This window comes from Microchirus variegatus (genome assembly GCF_963457635.1).
Source record: "Microchirus variegatus genome assembly, chromosome: 14".
NCBI classification, from domain to species: domain Eukaryota; kingdom Metazoa; phylum Chordata; class Actinopteri; order Pleuronectiformes; family Soleidae; genus Microchirus; species Microchirus variegatus.
Window position 1 is genome coordinate 7,118,093 of NC_139815.1, and position 26,458 is coordinate 7,144,550.

The following is a 26,458-nucleotide window of genomic DNA, read 5'->3' on the forward strand; positions in this document are numbered from 1 at the left end:
AGATATTGAGTCAGAGTGGACCATGTTCTCCACTTCCATTGTGGACCGTAGGGTCTCCGGTGCCTGTCGCGGCGGCAATCCCCGAACCCGGTGGTGGACGGCGGAAGTAAGGGATGCTGTCAAGCGGAAGAAGGAGTCCTATCGAGCCTGGTTGGTTCGAGGGACTCCTGAGGCAGCTGACGGGTACCGGCAGGCCAAGCGGACGGCGGCCCGAGCAGTCGCAGAAGCAAAAACTCGGGTCTGGGAAAAGTTCGGGTTGGCCATGGAGGAGGACTACCGGTCGGCCTCATAGAGATTCTGGCAAACTGTCCGGCGCCTCAGGAGGGGGAAGCAGTACTCCGCCAACACTGTTTACAGTGGAGGTGGGGAGCTGTTGACCTCGACTGGGGACATCGTTGGGCGGAGGAAGGAATACTTCGAGGATCTCCTCAACCCCACTGACACACCTTCCCTAGAGGAAGCAGAGGCTGAGGACTCAGGGGTCGACTCATCCATTACCCAAGCCGAAGTCACTGAGGTAGTTAGGAATCTGCCCAGTGGCAAGGCACCGGGAGTGGATGAGATCCGGCCTGAGTACCTTAAGTCTCTGGATGCTGTAGGGCTGTCCTGGTTGACACGTCTCTGCAGCAATGCGTGGCGGTTGGGGACAGTGCCTCTGGAATGGCAGACCGGGGTGGTGGTCCCTCTTTTCAAAAAGGGGGATCGGAGGGTGTGTTCAAACTATCGGGGGATCACACTCCTCAGCCTCCCGGGGAAAGTCTATTCCAGGGTACTGGAGAGGAGAGTTCGGCCGATAGTCGAACCTCGGATTCAAGAGGAACAATGCAGTTTTCGTCCTGGCCGTGGAACACTGGACCAGCTCTATACCCTTCGCAGGGTGCTCGAGGGTTCATGGGAGTTTGCTCAACCAGTCCACATGTGTTTTGTGGACTTGGAGAAGGCTTTCGACCGTGTCCCTCGTGGCATTCTGTGGGGGGTGCTCCGGGAGTATGGGGTCGGGGGCCCTTTGTTAAGGGCCGTGCGGTCCCTGTACGACCGGAGCAGGAGCTTGGTTCGCATTGCCGGCAGTAAGTCAGACTTGTTCCCAGTGCATGTTGGACTCCGGCAGGGCTGCCCATTGTCACCGGTTCTGTTCATTATTTTTATGGACAGAATTTCTAGGTGCAGCCGGGGGCCGGAAGGGGTCTGGTTTGGGAGCAGCTGGATTCCATCTCTGCTCTTTGCAGATGATGTGGTCTTGATGGCTCCTACGAACCAGGAACTCCAGAATGCGCTGGGGCGGATGCAGCCGAGTGTGAAGCGGCTGGGATGAGAATCAGCACCTCTAAGGCGGAGGCCATGGTTCTCGACCGGAAAAAGGTGGGTTGCTCCCTCCGAGTCAGTGGAGAGATCCTGCCTCAGGTGGAGGAGTTTAAGTATCTTGGGGTCTTGTTCACGAGTGAGGGGAGGATGGAGCGTGAGATTGACAGGCGGATCGGTGCAGCGGCCGCAGTAATGCGGTCGTTGTATCGGTCCGTTGTGGTGAAGAAGGAGCTGAGCCGAAAGGCAAAGCTCTCGATTTACCGGTCAATCTACGTTCCTACCCTCACCTATGGTCATGAAATTTGGGTTATGACCGAAAGAACAAGATCCCGGATACAAGCGGCTGAAATGAGTTTTCTCCGCAGGGTGGCAGAGCGCTCCCTTAGAGATAGGGTGAGGAGCTCTGTCACCCGGGAGAAGCTCAGAGTAGAGCCGCTGCTCCTCCACATCGAGAGGAGCCAGCTGAGGTGTCTCGGGCATCTGTATCGGATGCCCCCTGGACGCCTCCCTCGGGAGGTGTTCCGGGCATGTCCCACCGGGAGGAGACCCAGAGGAAGACCCAGGACACGCTGGAGTGACTACGTCACCCGGCTGGCCTGGGAACGCCTTGGGGTCCCCCCGGAAGAGCTGGAGGAAGTGTCCTGCGAGAGGGAGGTCTGGGCGTCCCTTCTCAGACTGCTGCCCCCGCGACCCGGCCCCGGATAAGCGGTAGAAAATGGATGGATGGATGGATAATTGAACTGCTGTGGTGCTTCATCCTTAAGGTATTTTGACCAAAGCATGTCACAGACATGTTCATTAGGACACCAGGGAACTAGATTCACTTATACTTATACACATTGACTTATAGAAATAGGGTATAATATGAGTCCTTCTTAAATAAAAAGCATTTTAACATTTGATTTAGGGATGCACCGATTAACCGATTTCGGCCGTGAACATTTTTTTCAGTTATGATATGAATTTTTAATATACCGCCATACCGGTGTATTTGATTACACAACATCCGCGCAGCCGCGGCGCTGCTGTCTGCTTTGCGAGTGAGCGCTCTGAATGTAAACATTTCATTAATGTTTATATATTTGTTTCAATCACTGAACGAAGCCTGTTATATTTGGGACAAGAGTCAGGACCTTAAATCACTTGCACAAAACTTTTGATCAGCACTCAGCATTTGTTTGTATGTCATTTTAACCTGTGAGCGCAGAGAGCGCGAGGCATTGTTGGCAGGGGGCAAGAGAGAGAGAGAGACAGAGAGAGAGAGAGAGAGAGTGAGATCTGAGCTCTTGGTCATTAGTTCATTTACTTATTTGTGTGTAGGTACTATGTTGTGAAATATGTTTAAACTTAAATAAACTACACATACAGGTAGTGATTCGTTTTTGTATTTTTAGTTGGATATTGGATGTGAACTGATTGTATTTCTATGTTAAAATGTTTTATTAAAGAAAATATGCAAAAATATATATATTTCAGTGTGCTGTAAAGTGGTTTAAGAAATTTAAATCGGCTAAAATCAGTATCGGCAGGTCAAACTTCTTTAAAAATCGGGAATCGGAATCGGCCCCAAAAATGGCAATCGGTGCATCCCTAAATTGATTGATGGTTTGATGTTGCTTGACTCACTCTGGACCTGCAGCAGCAGAAGAAGGAACTGAGTCAGATTGTTTGACTCAAAGTGGAAGACACCCAGAGAGGGGGATTAGGGGAGAGGTGGGGTGGGTTTAAGACAGTGTCAGATTGTCTGAGGTTTCACTCTGAAGAGGTTTGAACTTCAGGAAGGGCCCTTCAAACTGCTGAGAGAGAGAGAGAGAACAAGGTGAAAGAGTAGTGTAGAAGAGTAGAGTAGAGTCCTGTTCATACAAACCTGAAGCCAGGAGGACACATAGATTTCTGGATGTTTATGGACCCTCCAGGTGTTGTCTTTGTCCTGCTCGTGGTCTTTTTTAAGGTGACATGGCAGAGTATGGAAACATTAGGGTACCGACCAGGAGTCACAGCCATCTGTCCTGCAGAAACTTCAAATTGGTAAGAGGGGTTCCCTCCTGTTGATTAATTAATTAATATATACATATATATATATATGTACACATAGTGAAGGTTTGATATGACATGAGGAAAACATCAACCGTTTTTTTTCTACCACAGACATTAACTGAAGGGGCTCGGTGGTAATGTACTCGAGAGGAAAAGGTCATCCTGAAATAGAAATGTCAGGGTGAGGAGTCAGATCTCCAGGAGCAGCCCTAGGAATTCTTTTTTAACAGCTCCCCTGACAGAGGCAGGTGACCGTCACCGAGTGTTGAACCAATTAGACTTTACCGTTTAGATCTTGTTCTTCCTCAGCACTGGAGATCCCAAACAAGGTCAGTAAAAGAGGCATTCCTCTGCATCCTGCACAAGATGTTTAAAGGTGGGTTTCCTTTGAAGAAAGCCCTGTTATCAGAGCGTGTCCTCTGTAGACTCAGCACTCGCTTCAGTTCCTTTAGTTCTATTAAAGCAATACATGTTTAAGTCCCGGTTCCCTATGAAAGCTTCTCGTGAGAGATAGCACTTTATTTCAGCTTGTGTTGGTAGATTAGTTCATAATGGTGTTTTAAGTGCAGTGCTTTGTAAGTTGCTTACTGAACCCTGGACAAAATAAGACGCTGAAATAGCACCAAAGTTATCGACGTAATTGTTTTTTGGATGCATTTAGCGCGGCTTCAGCACGCGTAAAAACTGTGCTTCAGTGTACAGACCTGAGCTGCTGTCTGTTTCTGATGTCGAGGAAATATGAAACATTTAACATAGTTAAAGAAAATGTACTCGCCTCTCAGTACAGCCATGAAACATCATCACCATCATCAAACTAATAACAAAGGACACTATTTCTGTTTATGATTATGTCTGACGTGAAAACTGACACTGAGGAAACTATGTTATTACAGCTTTAAAATCAGTATCAGTAATTAATGGCACTCAATGAGCTTCATCTAGCTGTAAACATGTTTTTTTAATCGTCTGACCTCTCTGTGTGGGTGCCAACAAGTTCCTTACAACAAATAATTCATTTGAAGACACATCTTCGAGATTGGTGATTGGCCACACCCTACACTCTTAGAAATAAGGGTTCCAAAAGGGTTCTTCTACTGGGGCTGAGGTTCTACCTGAAACCATTTGCTTCTGAAAAAGCAGGTTTTCAAGGGTTCTTGGTAACACTAATGGTTCCAGTAAGAACCATTTTGATCCAGAGAACCATTTAAAACCCCTTTCCTGAATAAAGGGTTTTAAAAGGGTTCCAGGTGGAACCTTTTTATAAAGGGGCTGGGTTCTGCTGGGTTCTGCTATGAGGACAAGCTAAAAAAACTTATATGGTTCTACTGAGCACTTTTATTTCAATAAGTGGACACAACAAATAACTCTCATTGCACTTGATGTTGAGCCATGATGCAAGTGCATAACGTCAACATCACAGCAGTGACTGACTTCTCAGTGAGCAGTTTATCACCTCACAAGTCAGCGTCAGTGCAAACAAGAACAGACAGAAAAAAGAGCAAAGGTTGTTTTCTCCAGCTGTGTGTCAGTTTGACACGAGCACACATGACTCAAGAAGTACAAAGGCACATCTGCTCAGCTGCTCCTACTGTATAATCAGCTTTCCTCATATGTCGTGACATTTGCAGCTGAGCCATCTGGCCAAAACAGAAAAGCTACTTTTCACTCTTCCCTCTTTAGAACCCCCCCCCGTAAACACAAGGTCATGCACCCAATGTGACGCCCTGATCTCACTGCCATGACCCTCGCCCGTGTAGTCTGACCCAGTGCTGTGGGGATAGTCTGTGTGTGTCATGCCCTTCTGCACTGACTGCAGCTCGGTGACTCAGCAAGCAGAAGCAGCAGGGATGCTGGATGTGAAGCTGATTTGTGTGTTTGTATGTAGGGAAGAAAGAAAGATGCAGCTGTATGAATGATCGACTCAGTGGTGCATGGTTGTGTATCATCATCATTTCATGCCTATGGATCCAGGCTTTAATGCAGTGTGTGCTTCTAATTTGATAACGCATGTTCAGCTCTTTACAGAGTCATGTGTTTGCATTATTACTTATCTGTGTGTACACTACCGGTCAAAAGTTTAGGGTCACCGATACAATTTTTCGGTTAAAAGTCACACGTTTATTCATCAAAATAGTTGCAAAATGAATAGAAAATATAGTCAGGACATTGACAAGATTAGAAATAATGATTTTTGTTCAAAATAAAACTGTTTTCAGCTGTGCTAACATCATTGCACAAGGGTTTTCAAGGGTTTTCTAATCATCCAATAGCCTTTTAACACCATTAGCAAAGACAATGTACCATTAGAACACTGGAAATGGGCCTCTATACACCTATGTACATATTCCATTAAAAAACAGATGTTTGCAGCTAGAATAGTCGTTTACCATATCGACAATGTATAGAGTGTATTTCTGATTAATTTAATGTAATAAGGACGTTTCTAAGTGACGCCAAACTTTTGGGGTACTGTAGAGTCCATAAAATCAGGGAATATCTTCATGTAAATAATTTAAAACTGCACTTTTTAATAATTAAAACCTATGAAGGTGACACATCCACAAAGCAGGAAGTCTAAAGACCACACAGGCCGTATATAGCTTTTTTCCATCAGGCCCTGACCCTGTGAATGACTCAGTGTCATGTTGCTGTCTTTGATGATGGGAATGTCCCTCGCTCTACAATCAATTTACAGCTCCAAAAATGACCTATGTTGCCATGAGGAGCGAGCCAGTGTTCTTTGGTAATGAAGGGATTTTCCCTCTTGAAAAATATATCTGACATTTTTCCAGTTCAGCACGATAGATTTTGGGCTGTCCCTTGGCTCCATTTCAGTTGGATTTGGTCCACATGTCCCTGGTGCCCATGAAACCAATTAATGTCTTTTGGTCAACCCCTGACTTTTTTTTTATTCAGTGCCAGCAGCTGGGCAATATTTCAAATCATCAAAGTGGAACATCTTTTTAATGGATCCATGTTTCCTTGAGCACGACGTGATCAATGCTTAATGCTGTCGTAAACACAAGCGGCCATACAAAACTGTTTTTAAACTGTTTTAAAAAGGGTTAGTGAACACATTTCTTAAAACGGCCAGAATAGAAAACCTATACCTTTTTTACTTTGGAAGATGCAACCTGTGAAACAACAACTACACCCTCTTATTCATTCAAAAAGTTTCTAATACAGTATATGACGGTATACTGTAAAGTCAACTGTAAAAGAAACACTGGGGATGTTGTTTTGATTACTCTTTTTGAGTGGTTATCTCAGATATAGACTTGGATTTGTGTGACACACTCTACAGAGATTCTGAATCAGAATGAAGCCAATGCTTCCTCTTCAGTTCCTGTATAGCTTATACTGTATGTCTCTAAGAGCAATCGTCTGCTCCTCATAATTCCACCCTTGATACATTCTTGATGTTATTTTTAGGATTATTAAAATGTTTGGCCTTGGCATTTGGTGGATGTTAAACATCCATCTATGGCAGGATGAAACAGTGTCGTCAAAAACCTTAAATTCCTTCATGTTTACCTTATGTATATTAGGCATCACAGTGCCTCTTAAATGTGCTTCTTTTCAGTCAGACAAATAACATAAATTAGGGATGAGCCAATAAAATACTCTGCATTGGCTTCAGCCCCCAAACTGGTCAAAATAACTGGATCAGATAAAAATGTGAAATCCGAAGAATCTTAATTTCTTCTTTAAAGGGAGAAGAATATTTTTTACACAGTTGGAGATGTATGTCTTTGAAATAGCTTGAAATGGCACAAATGTGCAGCTGCATAGTTTCAAACGTACAAAATGACTGTATTGGACTGATGTTGGTATTGGCAGATACTTGAGTTTGTGAAATCGGTATCTGTATCGGTCACAAGAAAGTGGTATCATGTGTAACACCCGTGTATCATGTATAATATACGTACATAAGATTACATTTTTGTTTGAATTGTGATTTTAATGTGTGATTCCGATGAGAACCCAAAGGATAATGCTTCATGAATTCATGAAATAACCCTGTCCTGACATTACAGTAATAAGAGTTTTTTTAGTGAAGAACATCTGTGCTGCAGTCTTCAGTGAAGATGTTTCAGATGTAAACATATGTTGTTTTTATGTTTTTGTGGTTTTTTGTCTTGTGATTGCACAAGTCTGGACACATACATTTAACAAAACCACAAGTGAAAGTTCCTTTAGTGACACAGACGGGTGCTCTGTGAGTTTCGTGGAGCTTAATTTAGGAAATTACTGCGCTTAAGTACAGGTTTGAGGTACTTCTACGTCACTGTAGTATTTCAACTTTATGTTACATTTGCGCTCAAAGTAAGTTTTGAAGACTTAAAAATGTAAAAATGAGCCCGTGGTGACTCGCCCACTCATCTTTTCTCTCACAGCTCACCCATGCTGCCCCCCCCCCCCCCCCCCCTCAGAGTTTCCAGCTCTGTGACTGACAGCTACCCATTTCACCTCGTTTTTAATTACACCCCAACCCCTCAATTTACCTGCCCGAAACTACATCAAAGCACACACACACACACAAAAGCTCCTCAAGATTACACTTCCTGTTTTCCGTGAGCAGCAGAGAGTGTGAAGCTCAGAGTCTAATCCTGCTGCTTAAAGGATTTTATTTAGCTCTGTGTGTCACTCAAGACACTTTTAAAGACGTGTTTTGGGTACGTACGTATGCCTGTGTGTGGTCATGTATTCATAAACTTTGTGCATCTGAGATTGTGTGTTCAGATGTGTGTGTGTGTCTTTGAAGCGCTCACACCTGTTGTAAGCCGACATGAGAGCGGTGATTCATTTGATGACGTGTCTGGTAGAAAAGCTCTGTTCACAATGCAAACACAAAGTGACAAGAGACACAACTGAACAACACAACTCACTGTGCATGTTGTGTGTTTTTGATCCTTGAGCTGCGGCTCGACCTCAGTGGTGCTGTGTGTGTGCCCTCATTCAGCAGTAATTGATGTACTTGAATTACGCCGTAATTGGTGAGAAGCTAATATTCAGGTTTCCACTACTGAGAAACATTTACATGCAAATGAAAATGTACTGCAGGCCACTATTTTTAAATTTTCAATGACATTTTTGCCTACTTTCTTAAATGGTTCACTAAACCCACGATTCGGGTTCAAACTTCGGTTTTTTGAAAAACCATTTGGAAAACTTCCAGAGAAAAATATTTTTCTGGATTTTATTTAACGATAGTTGCATTGCAATATCAAGAACATGAACTTTAGTCTTTAGACCAAAATAAACACTTCTATTTATATCTTAACTATCCAGGAATACAAAAACATGTGTCTTAAAACCAGTCTACATTGTCTAAATAAATCAAATAAAAATGAAAAGCTTCTGAGGTATAACAAAAATAAATAAAATGCACTTTTTCTGACGTTCTGTGGATAAGTGATACAAAATATAGCGGTAAAATATTAATATAATAATAATAATATTATAATTGAAATATTAATTACAATTTCAGTTTGACTGTGTTGGTTGGGCAAACACAGTCATTTGGTTCGTTCTAATGTAAACATACCGATAGTTTGTCACTTCTCTGTCGTCTTTTCACAAAAGTGTCATTCAGTAACAGTGCAATGAGAGCGGGACTCGGTGGTCGCCATGTCTTTCATTTTTCACCAAGTTGCAGCACTACTTTCTTTCATGTCTCGAGCCTCATGAAGCTGCAAATCAGCACAAAGCACATGGTCTCTATGTATCAAATATAAGTACTTCTTTATAGGAGTAAAATAATGTTCTACTTCACTCCAACCTTTGTGTGCCCCCCTTTATTAAGAATAAAATAAACTAACTTCTCTTGATGACAGAAAGGGGGAGTAAAAGAGAGAGTTTGGCAACTAATTATTAAGGAAGCTATTCAGATTATTCAGATGCTTGCTCTGGCCCACTCTCCTCCTCCCCCCAGGCAGTGAAGGGTCTTTTCTGTCCCCTGAGAGTGATGTCAGCATGGCCCATTGAAAACAGCCGCCGCGCGCTCTGAGATGAATGCCCCGGCTGAACACAATGGCCCCAATTTGAATACCATGCGGATGTATGCCAGATCGAGCCCCAACAAAAGACAGAGGGCTACTCTGCTCCCATTCAACCATGTTGTTATTTTATTAGAGTCGTAAATTTGCTTCAACCATTTATACCTTTTGTAGTTTCCAAGTGTTTATGGAGTTTGAAACACATGGACGACCTGACAGGGTTGCACCCCTCTGCGTTGGACTGTATTTTTTTTCCTCGTTGGCTTATAACTGAGCACTGTGGCTGTGTTTGTTTCTGACTGCAGATCTACACAGACTGGGCCAACCATTACCTTGCCAAGTCAGGACACAAGCGTCTGATTAAGGACCTGCAAACAGATGTCACAGACGGAGTACTGCTGGCTGAGATTATACAGGTCGTAGGTAAGGAAATCATACATTTGATCTGAAAATCTTAAAGCTTGCACTGGTCATTTAAATATTGGGGGGCAAACAATGCCTAATAGATCAAATCTGATAAAGCACCAAGCTTTTATTTTCGTGTCAGAGGGAGCTTAATTAAATTTTATTTTAGTTTCAATGATTCCAAGAATTGACAGTCCTGTCTGACTGACATTAGTTTGATACTCGTTGTTTCAAAGATGTTCTTATCTTATTCAGATATGTATGCAGATCTGGTATGTGGTCAGATTTAGACTTCTGTTAAATATATATATATACATATGCATGAAATAAGGGAAGAAAATTAAAGCAATACTCATTACAGTTTGTATATATCCAAACTACTGCTGTATATTCATCCCTTAGAATAAATCCTATATTTAACATGCAGTTGTAAAGCAATTGTATCTTAATTAAGTATTAATAAAGTGAATGAAAAGTCTGATTTTTCAAGTGTAGTGTAGCCTGTAGTCCTTTGACCCTTGACCTTTGTCTGAATCATCATCAGTCTTGTCATTTCATCTACTGTTAACCTTGTTTACCCTCACCAGCTGACCGTTGACTCAGCATGTCACTGACTTCTGTGCTTCCAGCTCCTCACCGTGTGTCTGACACAGATTTCATACTTTCATGAAGAGTCCTACTGTTCTCATGCTGTAGCTGTTTCATGCTGTTCTATTTACTATTCTATTTTTGGGGGGTTAGATCAAGCTGTTTATCACATACTGACTACCTGCTACTATGGTGGCTGTTTGCACTTTCCAGATTATTTAAGCCTCCAGCAGTTCTTTAAATAAGTGATTGAATATGCTGCTTTTTAATTTACTATTTGAAAATTGCCTTTATCGAGAGCTTTTTCCTCTCTAGATCCCATATACATTATATATTCCCTCTCACAGCTGCTTTACCATCAGCACATACCTGTATAATGGAAATATAATTAATGATAAATCTTAAAACAAACTACATAGATTTTGTAGCATTGGTGCAAATTTGCCACAAACGGCAATAAAAATGGTTGTTCAGCCCAAGATGGCTGCCTTCCTGTAGGACTTACGACAACGCTACATCGGACTTTTTGGACCATCCTGACATGATTAACATGTGCACCGAGTTTTGTTCATGTACGTGAAACACGAGAAAAAGTCACCCGATGAAAGCTGTTTTTCTTTTTCGTAAGCCCCTCCCACTTCCAATTTTTTACTCACTTTCCCCGAACTACTTTCAGACGTAAATTTACACCAGGTCTGATGCGGTCGCAAAAATCCATGAGTTTTCCGGTATGTTCAGGCCTTGAAATATGCGATTTACAATTGCTAAAAATAATAAGAAGAATAAGATTAACTCTTTAAGGTTCTACGCACGGGACCGTATCTATGTTCCCCGGGTCCTATGTTCCCCTGGTCCTATGTTCCCCGCCTTGTATGTGACCGGGGAACATAGGACCCTTTCTCTGAAAAAGGGTTCTATGTTCCCCGCTGTTCACCCTAAAGGACCTGGGGAACATAGGACCTTACCCTAACCCTTACCCTAACCCTAACCCTAACCCTTACCCTTACCCTTACCCTTACCCTAACCCTAACCCTAACCATAACCATAACCATAACCATAACCATAACCATAACCTTTTACCCTGGAGCTCCACACCCAGGCTTCCACAAAGTGGGGAACATAGGACCCTTTTTAAAAAAAAAGGTCCGATGCTCCCCGATCGGGGAACATTGGACCCGTAAGTAATTGCAATCAGTAATTACAATCAGTAAAAAGTTTGTTTTAGCTCTCCTGTAAAATTCTGCAAATGTCACTTATGTGCTCGAAACCCCTGCCACATTCTCTCCTGCAAAATTCAACCAAATCTGTAGCATTTAAAGTTTGTTTTGCCTTCACTTTACAGCCTTGAGGTTCTTAAAATCCAGCCTTCATACAGTCTCTGGCTGCTGGTTTTCAACCAGACAAATTATGTTTGTTATATATAAATTCAGTTTTATTTTGGGAACATTTATTTACTTTGCAAGTGTAAGTGTGTATCTCTGAATTACAGAGTAGCTGTGTATTGCGGGTGTCACTGTGACCACGGTGTGCATTTTCTTCAGGACAGCACACGTATCGTACGTAAACATTTGGGGTGTTAAATCATTCATCCTCATTTAATTATGTTAACATAATTATGGGTTTAGTTCTATGGGTTTAGTTGTGGTTTAAAATGATCATTGAAACTGAAAATCATTTCAGTTATGTCTCAGTAAATAGACAATCAAGAGTTATAATGCAGAATAGAGGTCATTTCAATATCCTCTCTTAGGTAGATCATTGTATCGTTTTAATAGTTATTTGCAGTACATCAATCCTTTTGTTTGACAAGTTGCTGATACAAACTGGGGTTTTCTAACTTCAACGTAAAAAAAATCTTAGGATTTGCAATTCAAAGCATTTCAGTCCAGTACCATGATTTTGAACCCAGTTTCCATTGAGTGGGATGGTGTGAGGGATAGTTTGACCATTTGAATCAGGTGTGTTTGTGCAGGGAAACATCTAAAACATGCAGGACAGTGGCTCTCCAGGACCAGGAGTGAGAAACCCTGATATAAGTGGAAACATAGCTTAATTTAGCATTTAGAGGATCTACAGCCGGAGTGAAGGCGATATAATGCGTGGTGTTGAGGTGGAGCTTGTGTGATGTGCCTCACCTCGGGCCCTATGATTTATGCGTTTATGCGTATGAACGGAATCGCGGGCAGAATTGGCCAATAAAAACGGAATCTAATGTTAAAGGTTGAATATCGCGGAAATTGACATAATGTGACTGAAATGCTGTCGTCGTGAGGAGAAGGAACATTTGTTTGGGGAAATGTTCCGGGGAACGCTCATTCGTGGCACCACCCGTGCATCTCCTCACAAACACTCACCCGGGCCAGGGTTTCCCCCAGTGCGTGTTGCTTGTTTATTTACTTTATATACACTTTTTTTTATACACCACAGATTTTTCTAAACCGCGGAACAAATGCGCTGCGCCCGCATGTTACCGGCGAGCGTCCTCTTATCCAGGTGCCACACCATCAGATACGCCATTATTACGGTTATATTGTTATTGTCAATAAAGTTGTCATGTTATATTGTCATGTTATATTTAGGAATGCACCGATAATTCAGTGGCCAAAACACGGCGAGTAAACTGTGGAACAGCACCTATTAAAGGCTGGAAAGTCTCTTTGCGCAAAAGTGAAACTTATGAACTCCCTGCGACATTCACTTCACAGCAGAGAACATTCTCTCTCTTTGAGCAGTTAACTAAAGAGATCGGCTCATCTGATGCATCTGCTATTCCCTTAATTGTAGCGTTGTAGGGGTAACATTGCGTGTACAGAAATGATCCAGTCGGATATGGAGAAGCGCACGGCGCAAGGGCGGTGTGCAGAAATCTGTCTGCACCAGATGAGGGGGCACTACCACTTTTTTATTTATGTTTATTTTACTTGTAAATGTGACCAGCATTGCATGGCTTGTTTTAAGATTCACTCATTTAACTTGAGTGAAAACAATTGAACAATTGCAAAGTTAGTAGATTCAAGAAGAAAGTTGCATTTTAATGGACAATGGGCATTTCAGCACACATACACAAGTAATTGTAAACGGTAAAAAACAGAATTTAAAAAAAAATTTAAACGAAAAAAACGGAATTCTAAAAAATTAAAACGGAAAAAACGGAATTTGGAAAAAAATAAAACAGATTTCATAGGGCCCTATTCACCACACCTCCTCTCGATGCAGGAGACTGCACTTTTTGGCACAGTTGTCAGATGTGAGATGACGGCAGTGTCTCAGCTGCTGTGGGCTGGGTCTCTAATGGACGGGAGGAATTCCTGACAACACACACACACACATATGACGACCCCTTTGTACAGCACTCCCATCCCAGCTGGGCCCCCAGTGGCCCTGCTCCTATTTGCTGTGATACTGTTTCACGTCTCAGTGGGAGGAGAGGACGGGTCAGAGTCACCAGCATAAACACCTCTGCCTGTCTGGCACACATTCACTCACAGGATTCCACTAAAAATAAAAGACAGGATTATCTGAACAACACAACTCTCCTCTTTTTGTCTCTCCTCAGCCAACGAGAAGATTGGTGACATCAATGGCTGCCCCAAGAGCCGAACTCAGATGGTAAGTGACCACTTGAATTTGTTTTGGCAGAACGTTGTGAATTTTTACCTCTGCACATGTGAACTAACGCTCCTCGATGTCCAGTCTCACGGACTCATGTGGCCCTCGCGCTGAGCTGTGGTACAAAAGTCACTAGTGAATAGATGTAGATGGGAACGGGTGACTCAGTTTATTTTTACTTTTTTCGCGGCGTTGCGGGCTGCTGTTTGGGAAACCTCTGGCTCAGACTTCTGGCAGTTGGCGCTCAGTTGAAAGTAGCACAGGGTTTGGTTTTGAGGCCAGATTTGTCTCATGGTATTACACTTGCAGAGGGAGAGACGGTGTTTCTCTCTTCTGCTGGAGTGACAGCAGGCACGGAGGCATCGTTTTTTTTACAGTCAGTGACATTTAGCTGATATCTAAGTGGGTTTTCTTTCTGTAGTTCCCCATTTTGTGTTCCTGTGGGAAGTGAGCTGCCGGGTTTCCAGATAGGGTTGCTCTCCACTGAATGTGAAAGGTTATAAATTGGGCCATTGTGCCAGCTGAGGGGGCTATAAAGAGTCCAATGAGGGAGAGAGACATGCACATCCATAGCATAACAGCTGAATGGGTGGGACGTGAAAGCACAGCTGATCGCTAGCCTCTTCTTCTTCATTGCAAACATACCCACATGGACCTATTGTGTTATGATGTCACCACAACACTAGTATTGTGCTCTATTTTAATGTGTTTAAAGCTCCCATAGAGTGGTCCCGTTGCACATATATGTGAGTTATGGAGGTCTGCTTACATACATTAAAGGCGCCTTATGTAAGAATGTGGCCAAAAACAGTTACTACATTCAAATTCAAAATACCAAGGTCTTTTAGGTTTCGTTTTCTGACTAACTGGCAACCCGTGGTTGCTCGGCAGCTGAGACTCTACTGACTGCAATGATTGGTAGATGGCGGTAGGTGGCGCCACATGCCAAAACATGATTTGCAGTCTACAAAATATTTTTTTTAATTCAAATATTTGGCTGTACTGTTGTTGGTGAGTTCAGGTTGTTATATTAATATTATTCCTGAGTCTCTGTGACATATTAGGAGGATTTTATGGCCAGTTGCTTTCGATTCATTACATAATGCACCTTTAACTTGTTTTTATGGTCAAAAACTTCCTAGTTGCTGTAAATGTGCCGATAGAAATCTCCCCTCACTGAAGCTCTCGTCAGCCGCGCTGTTTCAGACTGAAATCTCACCCCACAAAGACGGACTGTGTTGTGATTGGTCAGCCAGCCAACTGTCTTGTGATTGGCCAATACCTGGAAGTGACATAATTAGCTCACCAGAAGCTACTCTCAGAAGCGCAGCTCCCCCCTCTGGAACGGTGGATGCACTGCTACTCATTATTAAAACATCGTTTTAACAATGTTTTAGAAATAGCTTCTTCACGACTCCCCACCGCAGTCCCTTTTATGACTTTGACCCGGAGTTGGACCCAGAACAGAAGACACTGTCACTCGTGAAACACCTCCACAACGGACGTTATTCTTCTTCTGCGGTTCAATGTACGCAACCGGATGTGCCTGGAGCAGAAGGATCTGCTGCTCAGGAGAAATACTGTTTATGTAACCAGAACGGGTTTTCTCCCGAGATTACAATACAGCACAGCATTCTCAGCAGTGGCTGAACTGTTTGTTTAGAACCTTCAGGGCTTCATAAACAAGGCAATGTCGCAGATACACACCAAAAAAACAGCGTTAATTTGAACTTCCGTTCTATGGGAGCTTTAAGTACTGCCATATTTTGGTGAGAATTCTTCACTTTGATAATTAAAATCCTCACATAGTCATGGTGTCTTTTCCTCACTTTATTGTAACCCTAATCCTTACATGGTATAAAGCAGAGCCGGTCACCATAAAACAAGTTAAACTCAGCACGTCTCCTCCTACATAAGCTCAGTTAACAGAGTTCCCTTTCCATTCCATCTGCCTGAAGCAGAATTTTTAAACACAGGATGTCTACATGAATTAGCACTACTTTCACTACAATGTGATACCCAAGGGAAAATTGTATAATTTCAACTGAAAACAAGTGATATCCAAGACTTTATTTTCCCCCACTTGAATTGGAAATGTCATCACAAATTATCCTAAGTTACAGGGAGTTTCCTAATTAGTGTCATAAATGACTCATCTGTGAACAGATGTGGACAATTGACAACCTGTAACATGATTTTATAAAACTATGTCCTCTGTAATGAGTCAGTTCATTTGTCTTATACACATGATGAGTCGCTTTTTCCAACTATTTTGTTTAATGTAGCCTTAGCTTAGCAAGTTAGCTGTCCACTGCAGCATTTACCTTGGCTAAATGAGTTAGCTTTACACATTAATCCTACATCATTGTACATTGCTACTGGTCAGCGTGTTTTATGGAGGTAGATTTTGACATTTTAAAGAATCTATTTTCTTCAGTCTTGTTTAAAGTACTTGAAAGAGATACTTGAGTAAAAGTACAATTACAAAAGACGCATGTGACATCATGTTTATGTGCCGTGACACCCGAGTCCAGGCACCGTTTACCAGTTAGCTCCGTTAGCTGCTTTAGCTCCTTTAGCGTCGTTAGCGCGCCTGCAGTCGAACTGGTGCTGTCTGTTTATTAAACGAAAAGAGTGGTGCTACAAATAACCAGCGTACCTTTGTACTGCATATGTGTGCCTCTGCTTTTAAAGTTAAGCGTTACTTTAGATACTAATTTTAACAATCCGGAGTCATGTAAACATGACATCAAAGTAAATCTTTTTCCGGTCAGTCGTCATGGAAATGCGCCATACGTTAACGTGCGTTAACGTTGACGCCATTAACCGCCGATATTGCGTTAGCGCGCACAGCACTAATATTATCAGAAAATTACTTTGGTAGAAGCAAAAGTCACCTTTTAGAATATTACTTGAGTAAAAGTCTTAAAGTACCTGACATTTACTGTACTTAAGTATCAAAAGTAAGTTTCTGATATAAAATGTATGAGAAGTAAAAGTATTGGTTGGCCGCTCAGCTGGAGCGATCGCTAACCCAAACCATCGGGCCCCGCGTGAGCCGGGTGCGGCTGCCGGTAGACTCCAGGGTCTCTGTGTTAGCTTGCGTTGGTCCAAGTGGGGCGGCAATGAGTAAACAACGAGCCACTGGTGTGTTTTAAGTCAACTTGGAGCAGAAATCTGTGGCTAACAGCTAGTGCTGCTAAAAGCAACTAGCTGTCATTACGTCACCAACTCAATTTTTATTTTGCAGTAACGAAGATGGTTAAAGGAAATGTATCCGAGTAGTACACATTTTATTTAGGCAATGTAGTGGAGTAAAAGTAAAAGTTAATATAATATAATAATTCTGTAATCGTGTTGTGTTGTGTCCACCTTTGGATACTAAATTGAACGTATTGTGTGACTTGGATTATCAGAGATTATAGATGATTGTGTGGATACAGTGTGATATTGTTGATCACATAATTGCAGTCAAACAAGATCTGCTTCCAATTTAAAAAGAATAAACTCAGATGTTTCAGTATGTTGTTGCAGTGTGTGTTTTCGAGCATATTTAGACCATTGTGTATAATCTCTGTCAGCTTTCAAGCAAAATCAGAAGCAGTCAAGCAGAGCTGAGGGCAGGTGCAAGCGCAGTCATTATGCAAATGTCTGCTTTGGTGAAGCACTGTCAAAACAAACCGAAAACAGATCCAGGGGTGGGAGACTGTGTGGTACAAGAGCATTTTACTCAATTTCATTGCATTCAAATCTCCAAAGCTCCCAGAGCTGCTGCAAATTACCACCACTTACATTCACTTCAGTCTCTGAAGGAATAAACATGGAAATAAGTGCCATCAGTGGAATAAACAGTGTTACTCTGACCTTGCACTCACAGAAGCTGATTTTCATTCTGTTTGTTTGGACCAGAGAGCGAGTCACTTGTTTTTACAACTGTTACAAACTCATTAAATGGACCCCCATCAATGGGTCACTCACTGTGCCACCCATTCACAGTGTGTTTGTGTGTCTGTGTGGGTTTAGCCAAGAGCCAGGGCTGTTGGTTTGACACTGAGCTGTTAAAACCACACAGGAGACACAAACAAACACACACTGTCTCACCCATGCAGTCCATGTTAAAGCATGAGTATCTGCAAGGATAAAAAACACACATTTCATGCATTATTTATTTATTTATTTATATATAATTTCAGACACTAAATTTGAATTTCTTAGTCCAAAATAAATCTGATATGGTACTCACTATAGATTCTGGCCACTTTAAAATGATATTGTACTGAAAATAAACTGATAAACCCACTTTTTTAGACCACACTATTACTGAAAGAGATAATAAAAATAATAAAATACTGTGAATTTGTATGTATTCCTTTAGTGGGAGCCGAAGAAGATTTTTCAGTTATAGTAATGCATGATAAGGAAAGTAAAGGCTAACGTGGCATGGCCGACTGTCACAACAGCTAGCTACGCTAATGCTAATCCAAAATGAAAACTTTGCGTTGTGCCTAATGAGGTTGCACATTATTTGTATTATGTTAGCCCTACGCTAATGCTCATCGTAGCCTCGCTAGATTACCTTTGGAAACAGGTTCGCCAAGCTAGCCGCAAAATAGTAGCATGCTAATGCTAAATAAATATGTGCTCACTTATTGTTGAATGGACACCGACCTCGTTGTTTCGTAACACCCACCGTGAGGACAGCCTCTTCTCTCCCACCTCCCCATCCAGACAGCGCCGCTGCTGCTGATGAGCCACTGCCTGCCTGGTGTTGCGTGATAAATCAGCGAAAATTAAATTAACTCCAAAAAATGTGAAAATCAAGGATGTATACCATCGGCCCATGCTCAACCCATATCGAAATCAGCGAAAATTAAATTTACTCCAAAAAATGTGAAAATCAAGGATGTATACCATCGGCCCATGCTCAACCCATATCGAAAATCTTAGTGCGATCTGATTAACGGTCAGCGAGATATGCCTGTCACAGATAGACAGACAGACCGACGCAACTTGCTTTATAGATAGATGATTTGGTTGTAGCTGGGTGTTTATTTTGGACAAATTGTTGCTGAACTGATGTATTTCCCTGTTTCCCATCAGATGTTTTCTGCGGAAAAAGTCTCACTTTTGGTAGTTAGGCTGACACAAATCCAAACATGTAGAAACCTGCTGAAACCAGGTAGTTCACAGAAAACACGAAAGTTGCCTGTGTGGAACATTAAATTACGATGTGTTAAACTGGCCTCATAATTGAGCCTTTATTATATAATTCAGCCTTCATGTGCATATGTATCTCTTACAACTGCCTCAGAGTTTTTTTAACCTGATCAGAGCACACCCAGTACTTAACCTGAGTGCACACCATCACATACGTCTCTTTGTAGTTTTACGTTGCAGCAGTCGGTTACAGTAAATATCACTGGTTGTAGCTGGATGCAGATTGGACACATACATATTTTTTTTTCTTTCCTTGTAGATGACAAAGCTTTACGCAGGTAAGCAGGATGATGCCCAAACACATTGTTTTATTTATGGTTCAACAGGTTTGTCTATGTTTGCTGAAAGGGAGAGGTGCTTTCTGTATGTGTGGAAAAAAGAAATGTAGAAATCAGCCCATCACATGATGGAATTAAAACACAATATAATAAGATTTCACAGAATTGACTGTTTCAAAGCAACCAAATGTACATTTTATATACTGGTGCAATATTGTGTGAATTTAAATTAGATTTTGTGCATCTCTGCTGCCAGCAATAATGCCCTTTAGACAGAAATGATTTGACATTTTCAGAAAGGTTGAATCATGGCAAAATATTAGCATTTAACAGAAAGTGCAGTCCAATACAATGACCCTGCAACTCAGTGATCACATGTAGTAATTTCTTGCACGAGGTTATGACAGAGATCACCTGATGCACAGCATTGCATTAATTTTTTTGGTCACCTCTTGCACATTCATCCTGTCATTCTCTACTCTGCTGGTTTGTTGCATAAGTTTCAAATTCACAGGTGTAGTGCAACGATTTTGTTCATCATACAACACATTATTCCAGAAGCTTCAACCATGGAAAAGGTGGAAAAGGGCTCTTTTTATATAATCTGACCATAATGTCACATAAAGATATAATAGTAAGTATCATCGATATAATAAAGCATGCGCTCAAAAAGAAGAGTGAACATAAGTGATTACAGACATAAAGGCACAGTTTCAAACATGCATTTTGCAGAAGCAGTAAGAGGAAATATGCAGCCTCAGGCTGACGTGTCTGATTTGTGCATCTTACTTTGGTTTTTATCAGTAGGCAGTGAAGCGGCTCATCCCTGAGGTGTTGAAAACTTTGCTGTTGTTGATGGTTTTCAAACCAGGAGAAAAAATGATTGAGGTTGATGTCAAAACTGTGCAGATGAGCTGGATGCTGGAACATGTGAACCTCCTGGGAGAGTGAAGGTGTGGGCGAACGCTTGCCAAATCCCAATATAATCACATATACAGTTACAGTTACACAAGCACAGCAACACAATGCGTTATCTCACAACCGTGTTACGTGACCAGATTCCACACAAGTCACTAGGTCATATGACAGAGAGCATTCTGCAGTGTAGCCATTTTTAGAATCGCATATTATATATTTTGCACCTACAGAAATTGCCACACACGTCAGAATTGGTGAAAAATGTTGTAAAATAATGAACTTGTGAAAAACCAATGTAAAATGGCTCAGTAGTGCCCCCACAGGTCAAACGCCTATGGAGGGCCGAAATTTAGTGGGTTTAGCGGGCCAAGACGAACATAAAATCTGTTTGACACCATGACCTAAACTCAGCAGGAAGTCGGCCATCTTGGATTTGACGTATATCTTGCCGTTTTTCAAGTTTCATAACTGAACTTGCCAGTTTGAGGTAGCAACACGAAAAACGCGACAAATTGTGCTAGACCCATCCACGATCAAAAGTTATCAGAAACTTTAGCAGATTCAAAAGGGCGTGGTCACGGCAGCCATCGGAATTTCCGGCGAATTTCGATGGCTCGCCGCGAAGCACAAAGTGCGTTATAACGTTGCCATACATTGACCAATCGGCATGAAACTTCATAGGTGACATGAGACCCCGCCCCTGAACGTGTCTACGAACACTAATTTGACCCAAACGTGATGTCGGCCATCTTGGCGTTTTGCAAGTTTCATAACTGAACTTGCTAGTCTGAGACAACAGTGGGAACGTAATAGACACAAGTTCATACGCTAATTTCTTCTTTGCTCTATTTTTGTCAGAGATTTTCCATTAGTGATCCTTATCTTTTAAACCATGGCACGGAGCTCAGCTCACTATCAGTAGCTCAACAATTAATTTAAGGAGAGATTGAAGTAAAAGATGCAAAATAGTAGTAAACCACTGTAATTATCAGTGAGGTCTATTATGATGTTGTTGTTGTTTTTTTCTCCCTCCCAACTTGATTTGTTTCCAGCATGTACGTGACCCCAGAATTCATGCACATGCAAAAATCCCAGTTATAATTTTAGTAATAGACTTTACCCTTGGTCTTGGTCATACTCCTCTTCCCTCCCTCCTTGCCTTAGATCTCTCTCTTTCTCTCTCTGACACACACTCACATCCACAAAACAACTGCATCTCTGTCATGAAGAGTGTTTGTTCAGAGGCTTGTAGGCTGCCTGGCCTCGTGGCCTCATGCTGCTGGGAGCTGGGAGCAGAGGAGGTGACGGTGGTGGTGGAGATGGTTGTGTGAAGTGCAGGCTTAGCAGTCGTACTACAGTGCGTCCAGGAAGGTAGGAACTTCCATATGGGTTCATACCTTACAGACATACAGTAAAAACACAATAATATATCCACCCAGTGTTGGGGGAGATTATTGACTGTGGGTCTTTTTGTGTATATTGACAGTTTGTCGTTATTGTCAGTTGTTGTTGTCAGTTGTTTTAACTCAAACTCTGTTGGAGAAAAAGAAGTAATGAACCAAAAAGGAAGAAGTTTCAAAACTTCATGTCCAACTCAGTCCTGAGTCACTTCTGCAGTCTTGCATAAATAGTGACACACGGTTCATTGATTATTTTTGTGTTGCTTGGTGATGGTTTACATTTTGTGGTTTGCCTTTTGTATCCATGAAGAGGATGAATGAATGAGTTGTGACAGATGTTGCAATTATAACTCTTCAGTATAAGTATGATTCTTAATATTCAGACTCATTAATGGTTGATATTAATCCGACACATGAACTCTTTGTACATACGTCGGGGTGATGATCTGAAGTATGTTTATGTGATGTTTATCTGCTGCTATGTATGCAGCAACTATACCATGGGAATTTGGGTCAGTAGGGGAGTGGTTCTGTCACTCATGTGAAGTTAAGGCCCGGGGTATTAAAGAAAGACTCTGTGGTCAGAGAGGTTTATTTTTAAGGCACTGTTGTCATTCAGAGCAGCCCATAGTCTACATTCCTTCTGTCCCCCAAGTTTTCTGCTGCAACACCTCAAAGGACAACATTTGTCAGCCCCTCCGACAGCTGTTTCAGGCGGGTCAGAGGTCACGGAAATGACAGCAGGGGCTGCATTGCTGTTTCAACTCGATCTGCTACCGGAAGTCTGTTGGCCTCTTCATGTACTTTATTATTACAGGGACAGTGGCTGGAGAGGTAGAGAAGAGGATTAATGTGTGTTTGTTGTACAGACATCGTGTACAAGCTCAGAACTTCCTTCAGAACAGAAGGAATGATGAGTATTTTATTGTGACAAAGCATAGTTTTACCGTGAGTGAGTGTTTTAAAATTGCACGTCGTGAATAGCCTAATGCTCTCTTCATATTGGTGAAATATGACAGTTTTCATTAGCCCAAATAGCTCGACAGTCAAGGTTTTTTAATTTTATTTACGTAGGACGTGTCGCTCTGGATTTCCACGGCACATACTTCCTACGGGGCACTGCACTAGTTCCATTACCAACCAGACATTTGCTGCTAGAATAGTCGTTTACCACATCAACAATGTATAGAATGTATTCTGATTCATTTCGTGTTATATTCATTAAAAAAAGTGCTTTTCCTTCAAAAATAAGCACATTTCTAAGTGACCCCAAACTTTTGAACGGTTGTGTACGCTGTGTATTGTTATCCCTGTATTGGGATCATATCATGTCATATCATATCATGTCATATCGCCAATATTTTTTGCCAGTATAAAGGCAAGGCAAGGCAAGTTTATTTGTATAGCACCATTCTTACACAAGGCAATTCATAGTGCTTTACAGGCAGGAAATACATTTGAAATTAAAACACAATCAATTAAAAAATCAAGTAAAGAAATTAAAACCATTTAAAACATCAAACAATTTAAAATCAAGTAGAAATGAGTGTAATATAAAATCATTTGAAATTTAAGCAGAATAAATTCAAAAATCAATTATGAAATTAAAACAATTTAAAACATTAAACAATTTGAGATCAACAATTTAAAACATTTAACAACTTAAAATCATGCAAAAAAAAAAAATGCAATTAAAATCATTATTTTAAAATTATTAAAATCATTAAAAAGGAAAGTTAAAGTGGTTAAAATTGATAATATTAGAAAGCTGCAGTAAACAATAATGTTTTTAACCCTGATTTAAACAAGCTGACAGTTTGTGCACGCCTCAGGTGTTCAGGGAGCTTGTTCCACAGGTGAGGACCATAGAAGCTAAATGCAGCTTCGCCCTGCTTGGTTCTGATAAAGAAATAAACGATCACCCACTCAGCAGTGGATGTAGAAATGTGCAAGGTCTAAGTTTGTTGTGGATTATATATTATGTGATATTGTTGTTAACAGCAGTAGCCTACCGTTTACAATAGTAGTAATGCTAGTGGTTGTAGCCAGCAGAAAGCAGTAGTATATTTAAGCGTGGTCGTAGGAGTGAGTTTAATGCATTCCGTCGTTCACCACTGGATTTATTTGCAGTCCCAAAAACGTAAGAAGAATTTAACCGAGGCCGATATAAATAAGCTTTTGTTTCAGTTTCACACCTCACAGCCAGATACTTCCAAACAGGAGAAGCACGCAGAGGGAGTTCTGGGTCAAGCTATATTTAGTCACCACGTATTAACTGTAATCATGTCATTAATCTTTGAGAGAGGGACCCTCCTGCTTGCAGCCCACAGCAGGCCTCTTTTACAAAGGATACAGTTCATGTGTATTTAAGTTTAGAAACCACACACACAACTCCACTATCGCTGATTGGCATCTTTGCTCCCAATTTTAACCTGTTCCACTTTAAAATGGGTTTTTTAGGGGGCATATTGTTTCAGATAAACCTCAGCATGTTTTAAATACTACTCTTGCTTGTAATAAATGTCATCCTTAAAAAAAGGATGCGAAATGCATCTCTCTAACCTTTGTGAACACTGTAAAATGACATATGCAAAATCAACTTTTTAATCATTCTAATATCTCTATTTGGGACTCTGGAGGCCAAAGTTTGAAAAAAGATGACTCACTCATGTTTTTGTGGTCCGCCTCAGTCTAAGTTCAGGAGATAAAATATACACAATGTTGACTTCCGCACTCATTGCTACGTCACAATGGACTAAATTCCTGGAATTGTTGTCTCGTGGAGCTCCGCTTTGTACCTAAAAAACGTGAGAGTGCAGGCGAGGACAACAGTATCCGGAAGAGCGGAAGTCTGCAAAGTGTTCTATTCTTGGCTGCACAGTGCAGCACAGAGTTCTACACAAACTTCAAGCCGCAGAGGATTTACATGTCCAGTGGATACATGTTATATATGACGGCAATGTGCCTGTCGGCAAATGATGGCTTTTCCAAATGCTAACTGCTGTTAGCTGCCGTTAGCCTCAGTGACGCTGATGTAGTTTCCTGTGTCTCATTTGCATTATAAGGTGAAGTAAGTAGTTCATAGTGCCATCTAGAGGAGAGGCTGAAATTTACAAAATCTGCTCATCCCCTCCCTTCCCTGAGCGCTACGGTATCCGCAGCTGGTCAAATGTCGTCCTCGTCTTCTTTCTCCGTGTCAGCAGATGAGGTTCGTGAGGCGAGGGAGAGGGCTAGCTACCGCGGCCGTAGCAGACGAAGCGGGGAGATTGGAAGCAGGACTTCCGCTACAAGTAAAGCGACGCTTGATTTGGTCTCTCGCGTTTGTCCTTACAGGTTTCGGTAGAAACATGGCGTCTCGCTGCTAACAGTGGCTATGCAACCATGGCCCGCGACCATGTTATTTTACATGACTTTTTGAAACACTACGAAAATGAAACAAAAACTATTATACAGCGACTAGACAATGCAGGAGCACATAATATGTATAAAAAAGTGGATTTTGGGTCATATAAACCCATAAATACTACACAGTGTCCCTTTAAAGAAACAGGCACTCAAAAGTGAGCGTTCTGAACAGGGCTGTTTTGGCAGAGTGATTGAACTGCTGTGGTGATTCATCCTTAAGGTATTTTGACCAAAGCATGTCAAAGACATGTTCATTAGGACACCAGGGAACTAGGTTAATGTGTATAAATAGGGTAAAATATGAGTTTTTTAAGGATAAGTTTTGGCGTAATGTAGGTGAAGAGACCTGCTGTCTTCCTGTCAGAGGACCCGTCGCTGATCCTCCGCTCTGCATCGTGACTCCACTCCTCAGGTTGTCAATCTCGGAGACGCCTTTCTCTCGATCTGTCTGATTGGCCAACAGTCCTCCGGCAATGTTGGCCTTGGTGAAGCTTATTGAGTTTTTTACTGTGCGGCGTGATAGAGAGCACGGCGGCCTCGATGCTGCTGGTGGAAGAGCGGTTTTTGTTGCGCGCAGCAGCTCCTGAGCGGCTCGACCTCGGCAGGCTGCGGCTCCTAAAGTAGTATAATATGTCTACTTTAATGTGTAATTCACAGTTATTCTGTATTTCACTGCCCTACACTCTTAGAAATAAAAGTACTAAGTAGAACCATATAAGGTTAATCGGCTTGTCCTCATAGGAGAACCCTTTAAAACCCTTTATTCAGGAAAGGGGTTTTAAAGGGTTCTGTGAATCAAAACAGTTCTTACAGCCATTAGTGTTACCAAGAACCCTTGAAAAACCCTTTCTTCGGGAAGGGTTTTTCAGAAGCAAATGGTTTCAGGTAGAACCTCAGCCCTTGTAGAAGGACCCTTTAGGAACCCTTATTTCTATGAGTGTAGTTAACTACTGTGTGTAGTATGGGAGACCTTAACATAATTTATGTTGTACCTGGTGTTTGCTCATCAAAAGCAGTTGGTAAACTTTGATCACACAATCACTCTTCCACTGTGTTTGCTTGATGACTTATTTTATGTGATTTGATTTGTGATCACCAGGCAGCAGGTCTGCTTTATAATGGGTCTCATGGCCTTCAGACAAAGCCTGTCTACCTCGTACTGACTGCCAAAGGCAATTAAGTGAAGATTTATCAGTTAATTCCTTATTATAACACATTTTTTGCCTCATGCTGTAACAAGTTTCTACATTTTGTGCTGCCACTTTACCTTTATGGAAATACTTATATATGTTAACCTTCA

The 26,458-nt window shown here is 41.7% G+C and overlaps 1 protein-coding gene across 3 annotated transcripts in view; it reads left to right on the forward strand.

Moving 5' to 3' along the window:
- Positions 1-3,148: 3,148 nt before the first annotated feature.
- The window catches only part of nav2a (neuron navigator 2a), a 96,973-nt gene continuing 73,663 nt past the window's right edge, over positions 3,149-26,458 (forward strand). For 2 of the 3 annotated variants that reach the window (XM_083900853.1, XM_083900854.1), the window contains exons 1-3: positions 3,149-3,330; positions 9,644-9,761; positions 13,888-13,940. In XM_083900853.1, the coding sequence (XP_083756979.1) occupies positions 3,259-3,330; positions 9,644-9,761; positions 13,888-13,940 (243 nt within the window). In that variant the 5' untranslated portion in view covers positions 3,149-3,258. Of the gene's footprint in view, positions 3,331-3,450; positions 3,669-9,643; positions 9,762-13,887; positions 13,941-26,458 lie in introns of all 3 variants that reach the window. The other variant, XM_083900855.1, reaches the window with a different exon arrangement.